Here is an 18,479-nt window from a genome sequence, read left to right on the forward strand (position 1 = left end):
TGAAGTTTAGCCTTGTTTCCTCCCTGCGCCATCTTTCTCATTTGTGGTTGGTTGGTTTGGAGACGCGCAAGCAAGTCATCTAAAATTCTGGAGCTTGCCGTGGCTGGACCGTTGTCGGTTCTGTAGTTTTACTTGTGCTTCGTCACTTTTTATTAGCATCGGCTTTCAAGTTATTTTAAGGTACGCACAATATCTATCTATACTGCATGTTTATCTGTTGGTTGCGGCTGTTCCTCGGGGCTTCAACGCAACATTTCTCGGTCGCACCGCCATGTTTAGGCAGGGTCCCGCAGCCGCCGAATTTTGTACGTTTTACGATACTTATTGTTCTGCAGGGCTCCTTTTTGTTTGTACCTGTTTTGTGGGTATACCAGTCGCTTATGGTGTGCGGTTTGGTACCCACCCGGCGACTGATCGGTTTGTTTGGTACCGAATTCGTTAGTAGACGAAGACTGCGCATCTGCGTAAAACGCCCTGAGCATCGTTCAGAAAAGCCCTGTTATTGATTTTTCAGCAAACTACTGATGTGGGCCTCTGTTCGGTCCACTCCTGTGAAAGCCCTTCTGCCCGTTATCGTTCTTGCTTTGCCGGACCCGCTTAACTTATCTCTCTCGGTTTTAGTCGCGCATTGCCGGCTTTCCCGTAGGTGACGGTTTAGGCTCTACCAAGGCCATCATTGGCCCTGGCTTAACAAGTCTCTCTGACTTTTGAACTAGGTTCATTGCATTTGACTCTTTAGTATTCGTATTTTTTTCTCTGGTTTGTTCCAGTGCTTCTAGGAAACTTAACTTTTTTGTTACAGGATTATGATTTTGACTCTTTATTTATGTTTAGGTTCTAACCATGTCTCGCCATCGTGAGTGGGAGCTCTCCTGCAAGGTGTACGTTGGGAACTTGGGCAACAACGCCTCCAAGCATGAGCTTGAATCTGCCTTCAGCAAATATGGTCCACTCCGCAATGTGTGGGTGGCAAGGAACCCACCTGGTTTTGCATTTGTCGAGTTCGAGGACCCGAGGGATGCTGAGGATGCAGTGAGAGGATTGGACGGAACGTAAGTTGCCCAATTTTATGTGATTTTTTTGACAGTAAAGGAAGAGCCATCAACTAACCAATGATTTATCCCATCTTCAGCCGTTGTTGTGGGGAAAGGATGCGTGTGGAGATGTCTAATGGGCGCAGTCGGAACCGTGGTGGATTCGGTGGTGGCGGCGGCGGCGGTGGTGGCTTTGGCCGTGGCAGACAAGGCAGATCAAGGTAAGTTTCGAAGTTGTAAGGAGCCTTTTTTTACCCACCTTGGATGATAATTACTTTAGGCGCTGATTATCTCACGGTTCTCATAAACAGCCACTTTTTGAGTGCCTGTAAGTGTTGCTAGATGCAGGTTGTTTTTATTTTGTTTGGGTTTATTCTTGTCACTCAGGTATTTTTGAGTGAAATCTATCTCAAAGATTAAATTATGTAGTTTGTAATTATTAGAGTTTTAAAGACTTACAACGAACTTACTCTGAAAAAGTATTGTAAGGCCACTTGTTTGTTTCTAAGAAAATTTATTTTATAATTTGGGTTTATATTATTTTGTTTATTTGTGATGGGAGCTGGATTGCCCTTTTGTCTGATTCAGATTAACATCTGATCACATTTTTGTTCATTGTTTGTATTTTCTCACTTCTTAAATTTCAGTTCATTTGCACTGTGATGTGAGTTTCATGCTTGAAGCTTGAGTGGTTAAGTTCATTTTGACTTCACGTTTTTGTTAGATTAAAGTAACAGTAGAATGTCATGCACCTGTGAAATTTCCTCTTCCTTCTTTGAAGTGGGGTTGGAGTTTCAGATTTTTGATGGCTTGTTAGGAGTGTTCATTTTATGAGGATTCAGTTGCACCCTTTGATGAACACATTATTGGGGAATTGTTGTACCTCCTGGTTGGTTATTGTGCTCCACCCCTTTCAAATTTTTTAATATTAATTACAGTAGAAGACCATTGTTGCAAAAAAAAGTTTAAGAAAAAAATAAGCAGTAGTGATCAGATTCATTTCAGCTAGCTTCTTAATTCTCGGTTTTTATGACAAAGAGCTTTCTTTGTTGTGAAAGGTTGTCGCGGCCGGGTGGTGTCAGTATGTGACGTTTGTGGCTAGAATTCCTATAATTTCGTAGGCTTACGATCATTATGGTTAATTTGCAGGCCACTACTGACTCCTACACTACCTCATCACTCGCCTGACATCTCGTTCCGATTAGTCTATCCAACATGATTCTGGCTGCAATGAACGGTCAATCAACTTGAACGATAGTCCTGCCATCAAGCGCGGTCTAATTCCGCTGCACTACCATGCAACAACTACTACTTCTACTACTTCCATCACCACCACCCCTGTCAGATCACAATTGGCTGCCTTTCTTCCTACCCCAAGTGGCCATTCTACATTCGCCTCGCTCGCTACTTCTGCCAACGTTCAGCCAACCAGATGGTATATTCTACACGCACATAATTTTTCTTTTTCTTTGTAAAGAAAGAAAGAAGTTCAAATTTAGCATTTATAGTTAAGTTAACCAGTGTGCTCTGGGAGATATACCCTTTCCCCACTGTTTGTTTAACTGACTGTAGATAAAAATGTCCCCCACCCCCTCCCCTCCCCACTTTTTGCCTAACAGGAACCAGAGAGGTGTGGAGATTCTTTTCCACAGATTGCTTGTCGCTGCCGTGTGCTAACCAGTCTTGCTGCCTGATAAGATTTGCTTTGTTTATGTGATCATTTTTCTTTTTGGATTTTTACCTTTTTCCTACTTAAATTTTATACATTCAAGCAATCAATATAAGTTGTTCATTTTGAGTTTGGTTTTCTATTTTATTTGCAATGGCTGTTTCTTTATGAACCACTCAAGTAGTTTTCTGCTTACTTGATATCATAGCAATTTATTCAGATGTAAGACTTGTTTTGAGTCTAGATTGACTTAATATTTATTTAGAAACTTTCTTTCATGAGAAAGGTGGTATTCCTTCGGGGATTGCCAGAATTATTTGTTTTAGTGCATTTTTAGTTGTAGAGTAGCTTTTCAGAATGGTGAATTTTTGGCTCAACCTTTTGTATTTGAATCTTGGTTCTATTACGTGTTCAGTCATTCTTTTAAAAATCTGTGGGGGAAGCCAAGCAAAGCAATTGATCTCCATCATTTTTTTTTTTTTTAATTTTAAATGTTCTTACTTCTAGCTTCCAAGACATCGAGAGGTGTACATCTGTTCAGAGGCTCGAGGTGGTTTTGGTTCTGCAACTCTCTATCTCAACTAATATGTTCCTGTGGCTTTCCAGGTCTCCCTCTCCTCGCCGCTCTCCGCGCAGGCGGTCTCACTCTCGCAGCCGCAGCCGTTCTCCGAGGAGATCACGATCGGACTCCAGGGATAGACGGTGAGTAGTCTGTAAAATATCTTTGCCCCACTTAGGACTGAATTCATGCTGAAGGTCCTCTGCTTCGGACCTCGCCCTGAAAGTTAGAACACATCACAGGATTTTGTCATGTTCACATATTGAGGGTCCATCATGTGTGTGTTTGTGTGAGCGCGCGTGCGTGTGTGAGAGCACCTGTGTGTCTTATGGGTTTGGCAATCTCTTATATTTTGAGTTCCTTTGTTTTAAAGGTGCATTGTAAAATACTTATGCAATATCAGTTTAAAATAAGTCCAGTTCAAGATTTAAAAAAAAAAATCAGGGGTTGCCTATGGCTTTAAATTTGAAGAAAGCGAGTTGCCATCCTGTCATTAGCATTACATCAGCCTTTACTGCAGCTTCCACAGAGCTCTTTGCTCTGCCTTTCCTGTTTTGTCATTGTTTTTGTCCCTCCTAGTCAGCTTTGTTAAGGGAAGCTTTACTAAGACGCACATCTTCTGTGTGAAGTTAGCTTTAGAGGCTGATAGTAATGCCAATTTTTCTTGTTTCAGATGAGCGTATACCTGCTTCTCACCCTGAGGAGACCATCTTTCATTTTGTGCTATTATTTGATATTTAAATAATTTTTGGTGTAACTGACTATTATTTTGCCTCAACATTAATTATAAATGCTTCTCACCAATGTTGACAATTATGTTCTCAATGTGACTCAGTATAAACAACCTTTATCTGTGAGATTTTACTGTATTTACAGACATTAATAAATCAAAGAACCCTGATCAGTTTGTTAATGTAGCGTAGTTTACCTAGCACTCTCACCACACAGTCTGGTCTCTCAGGGAGATGTTGATGAGCTAATATCTTGTTATGAGGTAAATGGTTAATTGCTTTTTCCAGGGTTATTTATGCCAGATTTCTTGCAGGGACCTAAGTGTTGCATCTAGTTAAAGCTTAGTCTGCTGGTGGTGCATGTAATGTTCAAATTGCTTGAAAAAAGAATTTAAAAATATGGTTTTTAAATGGTTATTTATGGTACTGCTTTCTGCACCAACAATCAGTGTGAAGCCACTTTTTTTTTAAATCACTCATTTGTTAGTTTGGAATGGAATGCAATTTTGTACACTGCCACCACAACATCCATGTTAGCTTGGAGGACGTTGTCACGGGACCAGATTGTCTCTTTGCAGATCGTACTCTCCGCGCCGTCGCTACCGTAGCCGCAGCAGATCGTTGAGCAAGAGCCGCAGCCGCCGCTCTGAATCCTACGATAGACGATGAAGACGGTTATCTGGTGATGCGGATTGAGGCAGTTTATTTTCTGTGGCCTCTAAAATCGATTAGCACGTGAAAATTTTATCTACAGATTTAGTTTTGTCTCATTTGATTGGTTTTCTCTCACTGATGTTGGCTTGTAACACACCAAAGATCATGGGTTATCAACTTTTGAGAGACTAGATTCACTTCCATGGATTCAGCCTTTAAAGTTTTTGTGTAGCCATTTTCATTATTTCTATAGTCACTATGGAATCAGAGAATATTGTTGCTGAGGATTGTTTCCATACTTGTTTACAAATCAAATTTGTAACTTTTTAAAGAATGATTACTGTCAGTTTTGATGATTAAATTGTCATTGCTTCTGTTCCATACTGCCAACATTCTATATTATAAACTGAAGTTGTCAAAGCCATAATGCATGAATTTTCTTGACGTGTGCACCTTTTGCATGACACTTTCCACATATTCTGTTCTTTATGTACAGTACTGTTATTGCAATTACTGACGTGATCTATCCCATTGTGGGACCATTCTGTAACTTAAGATAGGTAATTAGTGTGTTTCATTTGAAATCGTGTCATAAATGTAAGTGTTATTTTAATTGCGTCCTATCACTGATTAAGAATAAAGGGGAATGGATAAACAAAGCAGTGTTCAACATTTATTCAGCCTGTCCTATTTTCCTGTCCAAGTCGGAAGGCAATGGAAAAAGAAAGAAATGCAATCCTCGCAGAGGTGCCAGCGCCAGCCCTCCTTTTCCTTAACTGATGAAATGCAGACCAATCTGGAAAGGGTGACACATTAGACAGCTCAAAGATGCGGAATCGATGAGGGGAACTATTTTTTTTTTTTGGAGGGGCGAGCCGTTAGACAAAACACATCCCATGGTTTCACCGTTGAGTGGGCCCTCCGAGGGATCATGCGCCAGAAAGGCTAACACGCCTCACTCTTTTTCGGTCCAGAACTGACGACAATAATTCGCGAGAGCAACGCCTTGACGTTGCCTTGTGGCTGAGGAACCAGAGGTCTGAGGTGGGCAACCCCATCGCCACTGTTGCATCATCCGAATTTGAGCCTAACTTACCCATCCAAGATACGGATTTGAAGCCAACCCAAGGCTGAGATTTTGAACCCTTTACTTGAATGGATGCTTCTTTTCACGGGGGGCCCGAGGATAGCGCCTGCGGGCTGCGCGGCGGCCTTGCCCGCTTCGCCGGGGTGCTTGGCGGGCTGGTCTATCCCGCCGTCGTAAGGCGGCTGTGGCTGTGGCTCGCGGGCCGGTCGGCCGGTCCCAATGAGTGGGTGCTTGTGGCTGCCCGTCTGACAGCGACCGGGCTGTGCCTGACGCCTGGCAGCAAGCCCAGCCCCGGCGGCGTCCACCGCGCAGTGGCGCAGGTCACCTGACGGCCCGGAGGTGTGTTGACGGTTCGGCCGTCTCGCCGCGTCCCCTCCGCCAGTGCCGCCAACTGGTCCCTATCTGCCCGGCCATGTTTTATTCATCTCCATGCACTGAGAATAATTTACTTGTAGGGGAGCATCCTCTGCCCCCGCCCCCGCACCCGTTTTTTCCCTCCGCCATTCCTCATTTTTCCTTCGCGGCGCGCGGCGCACTCCCCAATTCCTTTTCTGCAGCGCCGTCCGCGCCGCCGTCCTCCCACTCTCGCCTCACTTCCTGTTCAGTTATCCCTGCTGTCGCTTTCAGACAAAAGGCGTATTGTTTTGCCTTTAACTTCACTCCGTCGCAACTCGGGCCAAAGTTTGTGGGCGCGGCCCGGCCAGGCCCGGCCCGTTTGAGCGCCATTAAAATAAGAAACACTTATTGTACGTCAAGACTATGCCGTAGAGAAACGAAACGGGACCTCTCCCCTCCACTTTTCGGCTGCATTCCGGTGACGGCCTGCTTGTAAGTAAATAAACGAAATAGAAACAGCTCTTGCCCCTCTTCGTCTTCCTCCTTGAGCACGACGCACTCGGCGTCACAGCAGTCACAGCCACTGGCGGCGAGAGCGCAGCCAAGGCAAGCCAAGCCAAGCCAGGGCCGAAGCAGTGAAGCAGCCCACATCCTTGCGGCCGCCCTCGCACTTTGCCCCCGCACTTTGCCGCCGCACTTTGCCGGTCTCTTCGCTCTCCGCTCTGCGCGCACGCTCCTCCCGCAGCCCGCCCCCTTTTCTATGTCGATTTTGAAAGTTTTTCGATTAAGACTCGTCTCGCGGCTGTTGGCCGACTTCGTGCTTGCCAGTCAGATAGAAAAAGGCAAGATGTAGGAGTCGGGGGGCGGAGGGGTGCCGAGTGTCGACGGCCGGCCGGCCGGCATGAGGCCAAACAAGCGGGGGCGTCAGTGAAATAATGAGCGGCCATTGTCTGTGGGGCGTTGGGCAGCCTTGGGCGAGGCGGCGGCGAGCGGAATCGACACGCCGATGTTGGCACGACTGGGCCAAGCGAGGCGAGGCCAGGCGAGGCCGTCGGGGCGGGTTGCGGTCGCGGGCTTTAGCGCCGTTAGGTTGGCAACCGGCGCAGCGCGGGAAAGGCGGCGTGGCCGCGTGGCCGCGACGACGACGGTGATTAATGTCGTCAAAAAGGGGAGAAAAACAAAGCTTGTGTCGGCTGCGAGGCTGAAAGGAGGCGATGAGGAGTCTGGCCCGGGGGAGCCGTTGCGAGATAAGAACGCCCCAAACTCTTTGTCCGTCCCGGGTGGGGCGGGGCGGGGCGGGGCGAGGTTAGGTGAGGAGAGTAGCGCCACCGTGGGCCGCCAAGGAACGGGTTCACGCTTACAAACATCTCCCTTTATTACACAGCATTGGTGAGTTAATTTCATCCATTGTCTTACAATATGAACGCCGTTCATGGAAAAGTACAAAAGGGGAGCAGCAGCGATGGCTTTCATTCATTGCTTTCTTTGACGACAAGGTGTGCTAGGAATGCAGCAGAGTCACATAGTTTACAGGTATTATGCTTTTGGCCAGCTAGGCAGCACTTTTGCGGGGCAGTGGTTCAGACCATAGGGAAGACAGGCACAGAAAAGTTCATGGTATACATGCAAGAAGACGCAGGAAAAGACTGAATAGACTTTGGACAAAGGCTAGACAACACCAACGAATAGTGCAACGAGACATAATAATACACAAGAGATTGTTGAGTGCTCACAACACGCGGCACATCAACTTGTAACATTACTTGAGTCACATTTACCCCATCCTACGAAACATTCACAGCGCCCTAGGAAACAATTTACATAACAGAATGAAAACAATGAAAGGATTAGGCCAACATTCACACCGGAAACATGGGGATGATTTAATTTCCTACTGTAACACTAATCCCTCGAAGACGTATACCCTGAAATCACTCCGACAAGATGAGTCCGGAAGTCGATTTCTGACGTATAACACATGAGCCAACTCCGAATACACTACAATAAACACTCTGTTAAGCCAGCTGCTGGGCACTGGATAAAAATAAGCCGACTGACGTCAGCATCATAAATAATATTGTCCATAACAACTTTTATAACAACAATCGTCCAATGAATTCACCGGCATAGCTCCACTTTGCAAGGCCGAGCGGCGGGGCGATCTTCCAATTTTGCGTCGAAGAGAAAAAACATCCTCAGTTTCATTTTTTTAGGCGTTTTTGTTCCATCTGTTCTTGTGACAGTCGACGGGTAGTTGCACCGTGCGTGCAACCCCTCCGTAGAACACTGTTTCGTCTTGTTTTTGTTTTTCGATTCGCCATGCACTGCACCGTCGCACGCCTTCCTCGGAGGACTCTCCGCTCAGACTGAACGCTGGGCCTGCTGGGCCTGCGCGCTCGAGCCGCGGGCTGCGCGTACATCGGCGCGGCACTCTCGCGGAACACGGCAGGCCCGGGGGACCGAAGGGGACCGTCCGCGAGTGACGCGCTTTCTCGGGGGTGTCACTCTGTCACTCCGTCACTCCGGTCCACCGCAGGCTGCCGCAGCGGCTCGGAAGCCGGCCGGATCCCCGGGCTGATTGGGGCTCGAGCCGTCCCGGGCTGGCAGGGCTGGCTGGGCCGCGTCACAGCGGGCAGTCGAGCGCGTCCATGGAGATCCACACGCTAGCGCCGACACCTCGTCCCCGGCCGGGCCTTCGGCGGGGCCCTCGGCCGGGGCCACTAGAGGGCGACCGGGAGCATGCCGGCGCTGTACACTCAGATACGAAAGGAAGTCGGCGGCCGCACGTTGGAGGAGCAGAAGCTGAGCCCGAAGCAGAGCAGCAGCAGCAGCACGGCCCCCGCCAGCAGGTAGACCGACCACGACAGCTCGCAGCTCCCTGCAACACGAAACACAACGCACATATTATTCACACTGCAGATTAAACTTTGTATTTTTCAGCGAGACTACTCTGGCTTCCGATTCTGCCGGGGTTGCGGGTCGGCCAGCGAGGTGAGGGTGGTTGGGAGGGGGCACCGCGGTTCGGACGGGCGGGCGGCGGCAGGGGCGCGCAAAGCAAACTTTTGATTGCAGCAGGCCGACTGGCCGACCTGGCGGGCGAGCTTGCAGCGCCCCGCCCCGCCCCGCCCCGCCCCGCCCCGCCCCGCCCGCATGCCAAAGTGGCCGTGTCGCTCTTTGTTGTGCTCGATGAAGGAGCCGAGGGAGCGCCTTGCCGCGACGCGCGCGACGCGTCCGCTCCAACATCGGAACGTCGGAGTGACAGGGGAAGGACCCAGCCACCCCTACCGCACGAGCTGTGCGCCAGTGTGCCTCCACGAGACCTGGAATTTCGTTAAGTTACTGCGAGTCCCGATGCCGCCGTTCGTTGGCACTGCATGCTGCCCTGGCTGCCCCTCCATTGACCTGGCTTAGCGCGCCTCGGCTCCCCGGCCTTCCGCTTGGCGCCTTGCCTGCCTGTAGTCCGGGCTGTAGTCCCGGCTGTAGGCTGCAGGCCTCGGGTTGGCCCAATGAGAGCCACACTCACACACACTCACCCACCCATACACTTGCAGCCACGACTTGGCTCAGAGAGCCTCTGCCGTTGGCGCCACTCCGACACTCTGTGTGTGTGTGTGCGTGAGGGCCTAAACTCACGTTACGTAATATACTGGCTGCATGCCCTGGAGTGGCCACTTTCCTGTTTCCGCCCGTGCTCCTCCTTAATTGGGACCTATGGATGGCTCTGCGCGCTCTGCGGCCGGCCCCGCTGCAGCACCCTCGGCCTGCGGTACACTGCCTCGTCTCTCTCTCTCTCTCTCTCTCTCTCTCTCTCTCTCTCTCTCTCTCTCTCTCTCTCTCTCTCTCTCTCTCCCTCTCTCTGTCGCAGGGAGAGGCGAATGCGGCCCGCATCCTCGTCTCGTCCCGATATGTGCGTCGCCACGGCGCCACGGGTCCTCGGGCAAATTCGGCCAAACACAGCAACTTTTCCATACACCGTGCGGGAGCAATCGATGGGGCCGATGCCGGTATACGGCGCGGCGCGCGCCAAGACCCTCGAAGCGCAATGTGAATCGCAATGCGAATGCCGCGCCGCCTGCAATGCGAATCGCAATGCGGCGCAATTAGAGGGCCGCAGACGGGGCGCCGGGCCGCCGAGTGGGGCACCCGGGGGGGCGCCGAGCGGGACGCCATCATGCGGGGAATCATTTGGAGCACCTCGCAGAACGCGATGACGTGGGGGCGGTCTCTAGCACGGCCCACACGGCCTGCCCGGCCTCCACCACACTGGCATTCCCTTCTCGACCCTTCACCGCCCTTCACCCTCTCTTTGAACCCGGCGAGCCGCAGCCGGCCGTGCTGCCCGTGGCGAGGCTACCCTGCCTGCCCATTCGCACACACTGACATATCGCAAGTACAAACTCAAAACAACAAATCGGAAAAAAGTGACGGAATTTGCGGCCCCGGGATGACGGACACCTGTTCGCGACGTTCCGGGCAGCCCGGCCGGCCCAGCCCCCCGCGGTGGTGGCGAGGACGCCGCCAGTCCTTCAACGCCGGCTGGGCGCGCCCCGCCCTCCGGCCGCCCCGCCGCCCCGCCGCCCCGCCCGTGGAATGCAGGGACATTCCTGCGGAAACCGCAATACCCGGCCGGCCAGGGCGGGCTGGGGCGGACCGGGGCGGGCGGCCGGGGGAGGGGGCTGGCGAGGGAGTATTAAAAAATAATGTCCAGAGGCGGGGCGGCGGCAGGCAGCGGCCACACTGCCGCGGCCGTGGCGTGGCCGTGGCGCCCAAGACTGTCTGTATTAAGCACTAAGCCACGGCGGGCTATGAAAAGAACCCGCCGTCCGCCGTCAAAGGACGCCAAGGCGGTGTAGTGTACACTGTGTACGTACACTGCTGCACTGTGGGCGCTGTGAGACACGGCGAGGGGCTCCCGACCTCACCAGGAGGCCGCTCAGAGCCCAGAGGCTGCCCGGCCTTCGCCCGGCTTCGGCCACCAATCCGAAGCCATCCATAAATCCAGCCCCCCTACCCCTCCCCTCCTGGGGCTCCTCTCCCCATTCCGATCCGTGTGCTGTATATAGAGAGGTGCCAAATATCATCCAGCCTTTCCAGGATGTGTGTGTGTGTGTGTGAGCGTGCGGGGGACGTGGGAGGAAGGCGAGGCTAAGTCCGGATCGTGTCGATTTTGCACTTGCACTCGCTGAAGTGTGTAACAGCATGGCGTTTGAGGAATAGCGTTTGCGCCAAAGGCGAAGGTGGAGGACAATGGCAGCGGAGTTCGCCGCGAAAAAGAGGTCGCGAAAACGGGTGAGGAAACGACCAAAGCCCGGAGGGGAGCGCCGAGGAAAGTGGAAATCGCGCCAAACAAATTGCTTATACAGTAGAGCGATTCCAAGGCACTGGCTGCAGCTAGCTAACAAATCTACCCTCCAGTCTCGTTTTCGGTCTGCTGCATCGCGTCCAAAGGTACGCCCCGCCCCGCCCCGCCCCGCCACACGCCGCCATAGTCGCAATAACGACTCGATGGCGCGGCCATGCCGCCATGCCCATGGCGCTGTGCTGCGCTGTGCTGCGCCTCACTCGAAGCAACGCGCAATACGACGCGGGAGGAGCCCCGCAGCGTCGCAGCCTCGCGAGGTCGCCGACAGAGGCTGACGGCAGCCACACAGCCACTGTGTGTAAGTTGACTGGGTCAACTTACACACAGCCACCCTGCTCGCCAGCACCCCGGCACGTTTTGGGCCGTTTTTGAGAAGAAGCCACGTCTGCGGCCGAGCCATGCGGCCGGCGGACGAGGTCGGGACGAGGCGGGGCGGGGCGCTGGGGATGGGGAGGGGAAGGGGGAGGGGGTACAGAAAGGGGCGGCGAGGGGCGTCTGAAAGTTTATCCCGGCACAGAAACAAACTGTGTCCAATCAGCCAAAGTTGTCTCCGCATTGACACTACTACACGAGTCACGCCGGGAGTCACGCGCTCTGCGTGAGGGAGTGAGAGGGTGTGACAGTGTGCGCGCGCGTGTGTGCGTGAGAGAGAGATAGACGGGGGCTGTTCTTGGCGTCTCTGTACCGTACCCCGTTTATTACTATCCCCTTGTGCGTGTCTTGTTCGTTGCTAATTCCTTAGAGTCCGTCGTTCCGACTTCCGGTCCGCCCGTCCGCCTGCGTGCTGCGACTTGCCCCTCCCGGGGGAGAGCTAGCGCCGCCAGCGCCGCGCCTTGGGCCCGCCCCGCCCCGCCCCGCCCCGCCCCGCCCCGCCCCGCCCCGCCCCGCCCCGCCTCGGGCGCTTCGGGCCTCGCCATCCCCCCGCCGGGGTGGACCATCACTTCTCGATCCTTCCTCAATGTTCTTTTCACTCAGAGAACAAACTTTTGACGCAAAGAATAAAAACACACGAGGAAGGCGGGAAAAAAAGAAGTCCGGGCGGCGTTTGTCTGAGTCGAGGGGATGCGTGCGGCGGGGCGGGGCGGGGCGGGGCGGGGTGGGGCGGGGCGGGGCGGGGCGGGGCAGCACCATGCCGGCACGGCGTGCGGTCAGTGTGGCCAACCTTCCGGCCCGGAACAGGAGCAAAAGTTGGTGCAGGGGGCTGGTGCCGGGCCGGGCCGGCCGGGCCGGTCGGGGTGGCTGTCGGACAAGGCGCCATCGGACACTTTAAAGGCCTTCATCGCCTCGCGCACAATGCCACCACTCCGCCCTGCTTGTTGAGGGCGCAGCGGGGCGGCGCGGCTGCAAAGGGAAAAGGGCGCTCAATTTTTCACCCCCACAATAAAACATGGTGATTGTTTCTCATCAATGCAGGCGAAATGTATGGACCGCAGTTGAGCAAACTCTCTGTGGCGTTCGGCGGCACAGAGAGAGAGAGAGAGAGAGAGAGAGAGAGAGAGAGAGAGAGAGAGAGAGAGAGAGAGAGAGAGAGAGAGAGGGGGCTTCGGCTGGTTCAGGTAGTAGTTGGATCGGCCCTCGTGAGTGCTGCATTGCAGGGGCTCCAACACGACCGCAACAACACGGCGTGCACGGCGTGCAGCAAAACAAAAACAAATGCAACGCGTTGTACACTCACCTAACCGATACGCTTCAGCCTCGGCGCCGCAACTTTCCCGGACTTCTCTGTTGTCCCAGCCCATCGGGTACGCGGCCATGCCGGCGCAGGTCAGCGACGCTGCAACACCAACAAAAACAAAACACTGGCTGAAAAACTGGCAAGGAAAGGACAATAAGTGCGATGGCAAACGCACGGCGAAAGCGGTTCCCTGGTATCCCCTGGTATGTTATACGAAGACAGTCGATTTCCAAAAAGTCCCTGTGGGGAAAGCAGGAACCGTTATTGCCGTGCGTGGACTGTAGTCGCGCGCGTCGAAAAAGGTTGACTCTTCCACTGTGTCCCGGGCAAAAAAAAAGCCCTTTGCCGTTTCCAAAAACACCGGCGGACAGCGTCGGCGCTATCGCAGTGTAGCAACACGCGGGGCCGAAAATGGTGGACACGTATTAGCAGCCGGCACTGCGGCGGGGTGGGGCGGGGCGGGGCGGGGCGCGGCGGGGCGGGTGGGACCGGCGGCGACACCGATTGCAGTGCGGGGTCGCCAAGGCCCTCCACCTTCCGGCCGTGGGGCCGCCACGCCCGGGCCACGCCGTGCCGCCATGCGAACGGGCAACGGGCTTTCGGAATCCAGTCCGCATTAGGTCCTGGCCCTCGGTCGAGCCCTCGGTCGAGCCCTCGGTCGAGCCCTCGCTCCTAGGCCCCGGCGGCCCGTCCCTGTCCATCTGCCGGCTCCCCCGCCGAGCTACACTGCGCACACCACTTTATGAAAATGTGGCCCGGCTCGGCCGGGGCTCGGCCGGGGACCCTCCACCGCACGGCCCGAAATTGCACCGCTCCGAAATAAACGTGGCGTGCTGCTAGTTAGGAGCCCCCGCCCTGGCGGCGCCCTGGCCGTGCCGTGCCGTGGCCGTGCCCTAGCTGTGGACCAGAAAATGGGATCGCGCTGCGAAACCCCCGTCCCGCCTCGCAGGCCTCGCCAGGCCAGGGCGCCAGGGCGCCAGGGCGCCAGGGCCCGCAGGGCAGAGGGAACACGCCAACTTCAGCGAACGATAAATAAATTTATCGAGTAAATATCCTCGGCGGCGCAAATATTTTTATTTTTCCCCGACACGCGACGCAAATTAACAAGCCTGTTATTTCGGAGCGGCGCGCGGGCGGACCCCCCGGCTTGCCCCGGCCCGGGCCTTAGTCGCCTCTGCGACTCTCCGACCAAAATTGGAGAGGACGTCACATTTGGACGCGTGAAATGGCGGGGGCTTTCTCACGCGCCGCGGAAGATTAATTTTTATTCGTTTTGCCTCTCCGTTTACCTTCCTCCTCCAAGCCCCCCCACCCCGGCGCCTGAAATGCCACAAGTCCCACACCATATCGGCGGCGTACGCGCACAGCGCGCACACGGGCATTACACGTATTCCTGCCCCTATTTACACAGGCCTCACTGCCTCATTTGCCGACTCTCTCTCTCTCTCTCTCTCTCTCTCTCTCTCTCTCTCTCACACGCCCGCGGGCACACGCACACACACACGCACACAAGACACACACCGGTACATTACGCGTCCGCACACACGAGCGTGCGGACAAAAGGGGCGGCCGTGCTCCGCTCCGCGCGCTACGGCTACTTATATTGGGCCGCCACTTTGCGGCAGCCCCGCCAGCCTGCCAGCCCCGCCAGCCCCGCCAGCCCCGCCAGCCCCGCCAGCCTGCCAGCCCCGCCAGCCCTGCCAGCCCCGCCAGCCTGCCAGCCTGCCAGCCCCGCCAGCCCCGCCAGCCTGCCAGCCCTGCCAGCCCCGCCAGCCTGCCAGCCCTGCCAGCCCCGCCAGCCTGCCAGCCCCGCCAGCCCCGCCAGCCTGCCAGCCCTGCCAGCCCCGCCAGCCTGCCAGCCTGCCAGCCCCGCCAGCCCCGCTGGCAGCCCCGGGGGGACACCGGGCCGTGCTGCCAAACGGACATGGGGATGTTTTTCCGGTATGGAATCCGATTTGGATGATTGCGAAAGCGCGCGAATCGTCTCTGCAGGAAAACAGCAATAACAGCAACAACAAAACAACAACAATAACACCACGAGCTTGGTCCGCGTGCCTAAAAGGCCAACGCAGCGCGACGCGTCGCCTAGCCTCGCCCGGCCAGCAAGTCGCGATGACGACGGCGACGCGCGATCAAACACCGACGTCTGCTCACTTCGTGCGTTTTTTTGCCTCTTTTATTTACCTTTCCAAATAATTTATTTCTTTTTATGCTGATGCCGGGAGGGCGCGCGCGCGCGCGCGTTGCCGAGCACAAATACACAGAAATCTGCCCCTCCCCCCTCCACCGCCGCCCGCCTGACTGGCTGGTCGTGCAATTCGCCTCGCTTCCGACTGCCTGCCTGGCGTGCCTGCCTGGCGTGCTCGCTGGCGTGGCCCGGCGCGGCAGACGCTGGGAAACACAATATTTGAGAAGAGGCGTTTCCCTTTTCACCTGATTCCCCGATTCGCGACCCCCTCGCTGCTGTGTGTGACTTTTTCCCGCTTTTTCCTCATCGGCGGAGTGGCGGCGGAGTGGCGGCGGGGCAGCCGGCCGAGTGGCGTGGCGCGCGCGATGTGATTGGCTGGAACGGCGGACGGCAGTGCGCCAGTGACCCTCCAGACCGCTCTGTCGGTGTAATATCCGCCAGGCAGGGGCGACAGCGGCGGCCGCAAAGGGGTGGATGGATGGATGGATGGCGCGTTCAAAGGCCGCACGCGCCATCACATTTTGATTCCCGTCGCTCTCGTTGTTCTTTTTCCTGTTCCCGAAAACTCTGGCGCTCCGTAATGGAGCAAAGTGGTCCCAAACCTTCCCCAAACCTTGCGACCGGCTCGGCTCGCGGCGAGGGCGGGGGACGAGACCTCCCCGCCGAGCCGAGCCGGCGATACTACGCAAACAAGAATCACATCTCGCCGCCCTCATCCGCCCGCGCACCAGCCTTTCTCTCGGAATATCCTCCGTGTTCAACTAGAACCCCCCCTCCCCTCCACCCGACCCGGCCTAAGCGGCCCGTTGGGCAAGGCCGGCGAGGCCAGGGCAGGCCAGGGCGGCGGCAGCCAGCGGAAGCCGGCAGTGCCGGAATTTGTATCGCAAAAACAGCGTGCATGCCATTCGGGGGGCCTCTGTCTTTAAAGTTGGAAGGTGAAAAGTTGTCCGGAGGGGGACGCCCCTTTAATCAACTATGCATGAGGCGGGCCGGGCAGGCCGGGCACCGAGCATACTGATGCCCCCTTCGTCGGTGCCCCCCCCCCCCCCCCCCGCGGAATCGGAGCCAGCGAAGCAAGGGAAGCCGGGCGGCGTGGCGGCGGAGGCATTGACGCCGATCCCGCCCCCCGAGTGGCTCATGAAGACATCGGCGCCCCACCCCACAAGTTGCCGGCATTTGTTTCTTCCGATTCCACGGCCTTTCCGCGCGATAAACCACGTGAAACCGCCGCCGTAATATTCCCCGCCCCCTCGCCCCCTCCGGGTTGGTGGCGCGGCGCCGCGGTCCTCGTCGGCGGCTGGAATCCCCCGTGACGTGCCCGTCGTGCCGTGGCGGCGTCTGGCGCGCGCTGTGTGCACAGGGCCGGGCCGGGCCGGGCCGCGGGGCCACAATAAGGTCTTATCTGTAACGGTAGCTGCGACCCCCGCGCCAGCGCGCCAGCGCGCCAACCCACTCTCACCTCCAACCCTTTTCTGCACTCGAGCGAGATACGGTCTGCGAGAGTGGCTGCCGGTATGCATGTCCAATTCACACCACACTGCCAGGAGGATCCTCTCGAGGGGGAGGAGGGCGCGCCACTCGAAAACGGCTTCCCCACCTTGTCTGTGTGTTCTACACAACAGTCAAAACAGAGGAAAAAAAAAACACTTTTACTTTCCGAAAGTAACCGCGGGCAACGCAAACGTCCTGGGCGGGGAAATATGTGAAAATTAGTCGGCAATGTGAAATTGAATACCGCGGCGCACCACTGGCGGCCGGGGGCGGCCCGGGGCGGCCCGGGGCCTAACCGACTAAATGGGCCGTTGCGAATGTGGCGTCTCAGAATGAGGGCGCCCGGCAAGGGCCAGGGGGGGACAGGGGACAAAAAGGGGAGGGGGGGGGGCGGGGGAGGCGGTCCCTGATTGGCCGGCCGAGGCCGAGGCCCTCCTTGTAGCGACCGCGGCACATTCGAGTCATTCGACAATAATGCGCAATAATGCCGAATCGAGGCGCTGCCGACGACCATTAGCGATGAGTAACGGCCCGGCCAATATTATAAACGCGAAAAAAAGGAAAAAAAGAGGAGTGCACTGCTTTACCTGTATGCGATAGCATGCCTGTTGTGTCGGCCGCTTGCTGTTTGATTTACAGGCCTCTGTATGGAGAGTGCAGAGCGGCGCCCGGCCTCTTGTGCGTCCGAACTGTTTCTGTTTTTCATCTCCCACCATTCGTTTGGCTTTCTTTTTCCACAGGGCTGGCGAGGCATATGCACTTTCCAATAACTGCAGTTTTGTTTTTCACAAACCCGGCCGGAAACGGACGACTAGTATGCACGCAGCTCTTGCTGGAAGCGCCTAAAAGTGAACCAGGTGAGCAATACTAACGATGTCCCCCTTTTTTTAAATTTCCCTTTCAGACGCGCGCACCGAGTTTATTTCAATTTGAGCGCGCCGTACAATGCGCCGGATGTTTCTTCCTTTTCCAGGAGTGTGCACTCGCCGCCATTCCGTTTCAATTTTCGCACCGCGCGCTTTTTCTCCAATAAGACGAATGGATAAAAAAAAAGGGAGAACGAGTGCAAAAAAGTAGAAGAGCGCACTGCTGCCTGCCGGAGGGGGGGGGGGGGGGGGCTGGCTGGCTCACACACAGGGGGTGGCATCGTTGCGTTGGCACCTCCGCTCATTTATGACTCCATGTCACAGTTCTGCCAACTGCTTCGAATTGGAAATCGTTTAATATCGCCAGCGGGGCGACGGGTTGGGGGTGGTGGGGTGTCAGACGCATCAGGAGGCTGCGGCCCCGCGGCCCTGCGGGCGAAGGCAAGGCAAGCCCGCCAAGCCGGTGAAAGCAGTGAAGGTGTGCGGCGCCGACACACACAGACGCCCCCGCTTTTGTTTTAAAGAAAACTCTTTTTTTTTGCCGGCTGCGGCGGGCCGGGTGAAGCGGCACAGCACACAGGCCGCGCCGGGCCGGCCTTCTTATTGGCCGCCTTTGGGCGCCTTTGGCCCGCCGCCTCGCACTTTGCACACGTTTTATAGATTCCAAAACTTGGCCGACTGCGCCGCGCGCCGCGCCTTCCGAGAAAGGAGCGCCGCATTTTAATGTAAAATCGGGCGAAAAGGGTGAAAAGTTCGACGCGCGCGCGGAAAAATTCGCGCCAACTTTTGCGGCCTCCGTTTCCTTCTTCCCTTGTTTGCCGCCGGGA

At 55.5% G+C, this 18,479-nt stretch overlaps 2 protein-coding genes across 6 annotated transcripts in view; one reads left to right on the plus strand and one right to left on the minus strand.

Annotated features, from left to right (window-relative positions):
- Positions 1–24: 24 nt before the first annotated feature.
- On the plus strand, positions 25–5,306 carry LOC117641768 (RNA-binding protein 1-like). 4 transcript variants are annotated; one of them, XR_004587500.1, is made up of 6 exons: positions 283–305; positions 835–1,052; positions 1,133–1,255; positions 2,184–2,469; positions 3,310–3,405; positions 3,936–4,163. XR_004587500.1 is itself a non-coding variant. In XM_034379369.1 (5 exons), the coding sequence occupies exons 2-5, from the start codon at positions 844–846 to the stop codon at positions 4,660–4,662; spliced, it is 519 nt and encodes a 172-aa protein (XP_034235260.1). In that variant the 5' UTR covers positions 25–180; positions 835–843; the 3' UTR covers positions 4,663–5,306. The 4 variants fall into 4 exon arrangements, 3 of the variants coding, with proteins under 3 accessions (XP_034235260.1, XP_034235258.1, XP_034235259.1); XM_034379369.1 differs by lacking the exons at positions 283–305; positions 2,184–2,469; positions 3,936–4,163 and adding exons at positions 25–180; positions 4,572–5,306; XM_034379367.1 differs by lacking the exons at positions 2,184–2,469; positions 3,936–4,163 and adding an exon at positions 4,572–5,306.
- Positions 5,307–7,234: 1,928 nt separating this feature from the next.
- Positions 7,235–18,479, minus strand: part of LOC117641581 (LHFPL tetraspan subfamily member 6 protein-like) — a 112,112-nt gene continuing 100,867 nt past the window's right edge. For both annotated transcript variants that reach the window (XM_034379045.1, XM_034379044.1), the window contains exons 5-6: positions 13,108–13,206; positions 7,235–8,948 (exon numbers count right to left, since the gene is read on the minus strand). In XM_034379045.1, the coding sequence (XP_034234936.1) occupies positions 8,827–8,948; positions 13,108–13,206 (221 nt within the window). In that variant the 3' untranslated portion in view covers positions 7,235–8,826. The remainder of the gene's footprint in view (positions 8,949–13,107; positions 13,207–18,479) is intronic.

This window comes from Thrips palmi, unplaced genomic scaffold (genome assembly GCF_012932325.1).
Source record: "Thrips palmi isolate BJ-2018 unplaced genomic scaffold, TpBJ-2018v1 HiC_scaffold_15, whole genome shotgun sequence".
In the NCBI taxonomy this organism is placed as follows: Eukaryota; Metazoa; Arthropoda; class Insecta; order Thysanoptera; family Thripidae; genus Thrips; species Thrips palmi.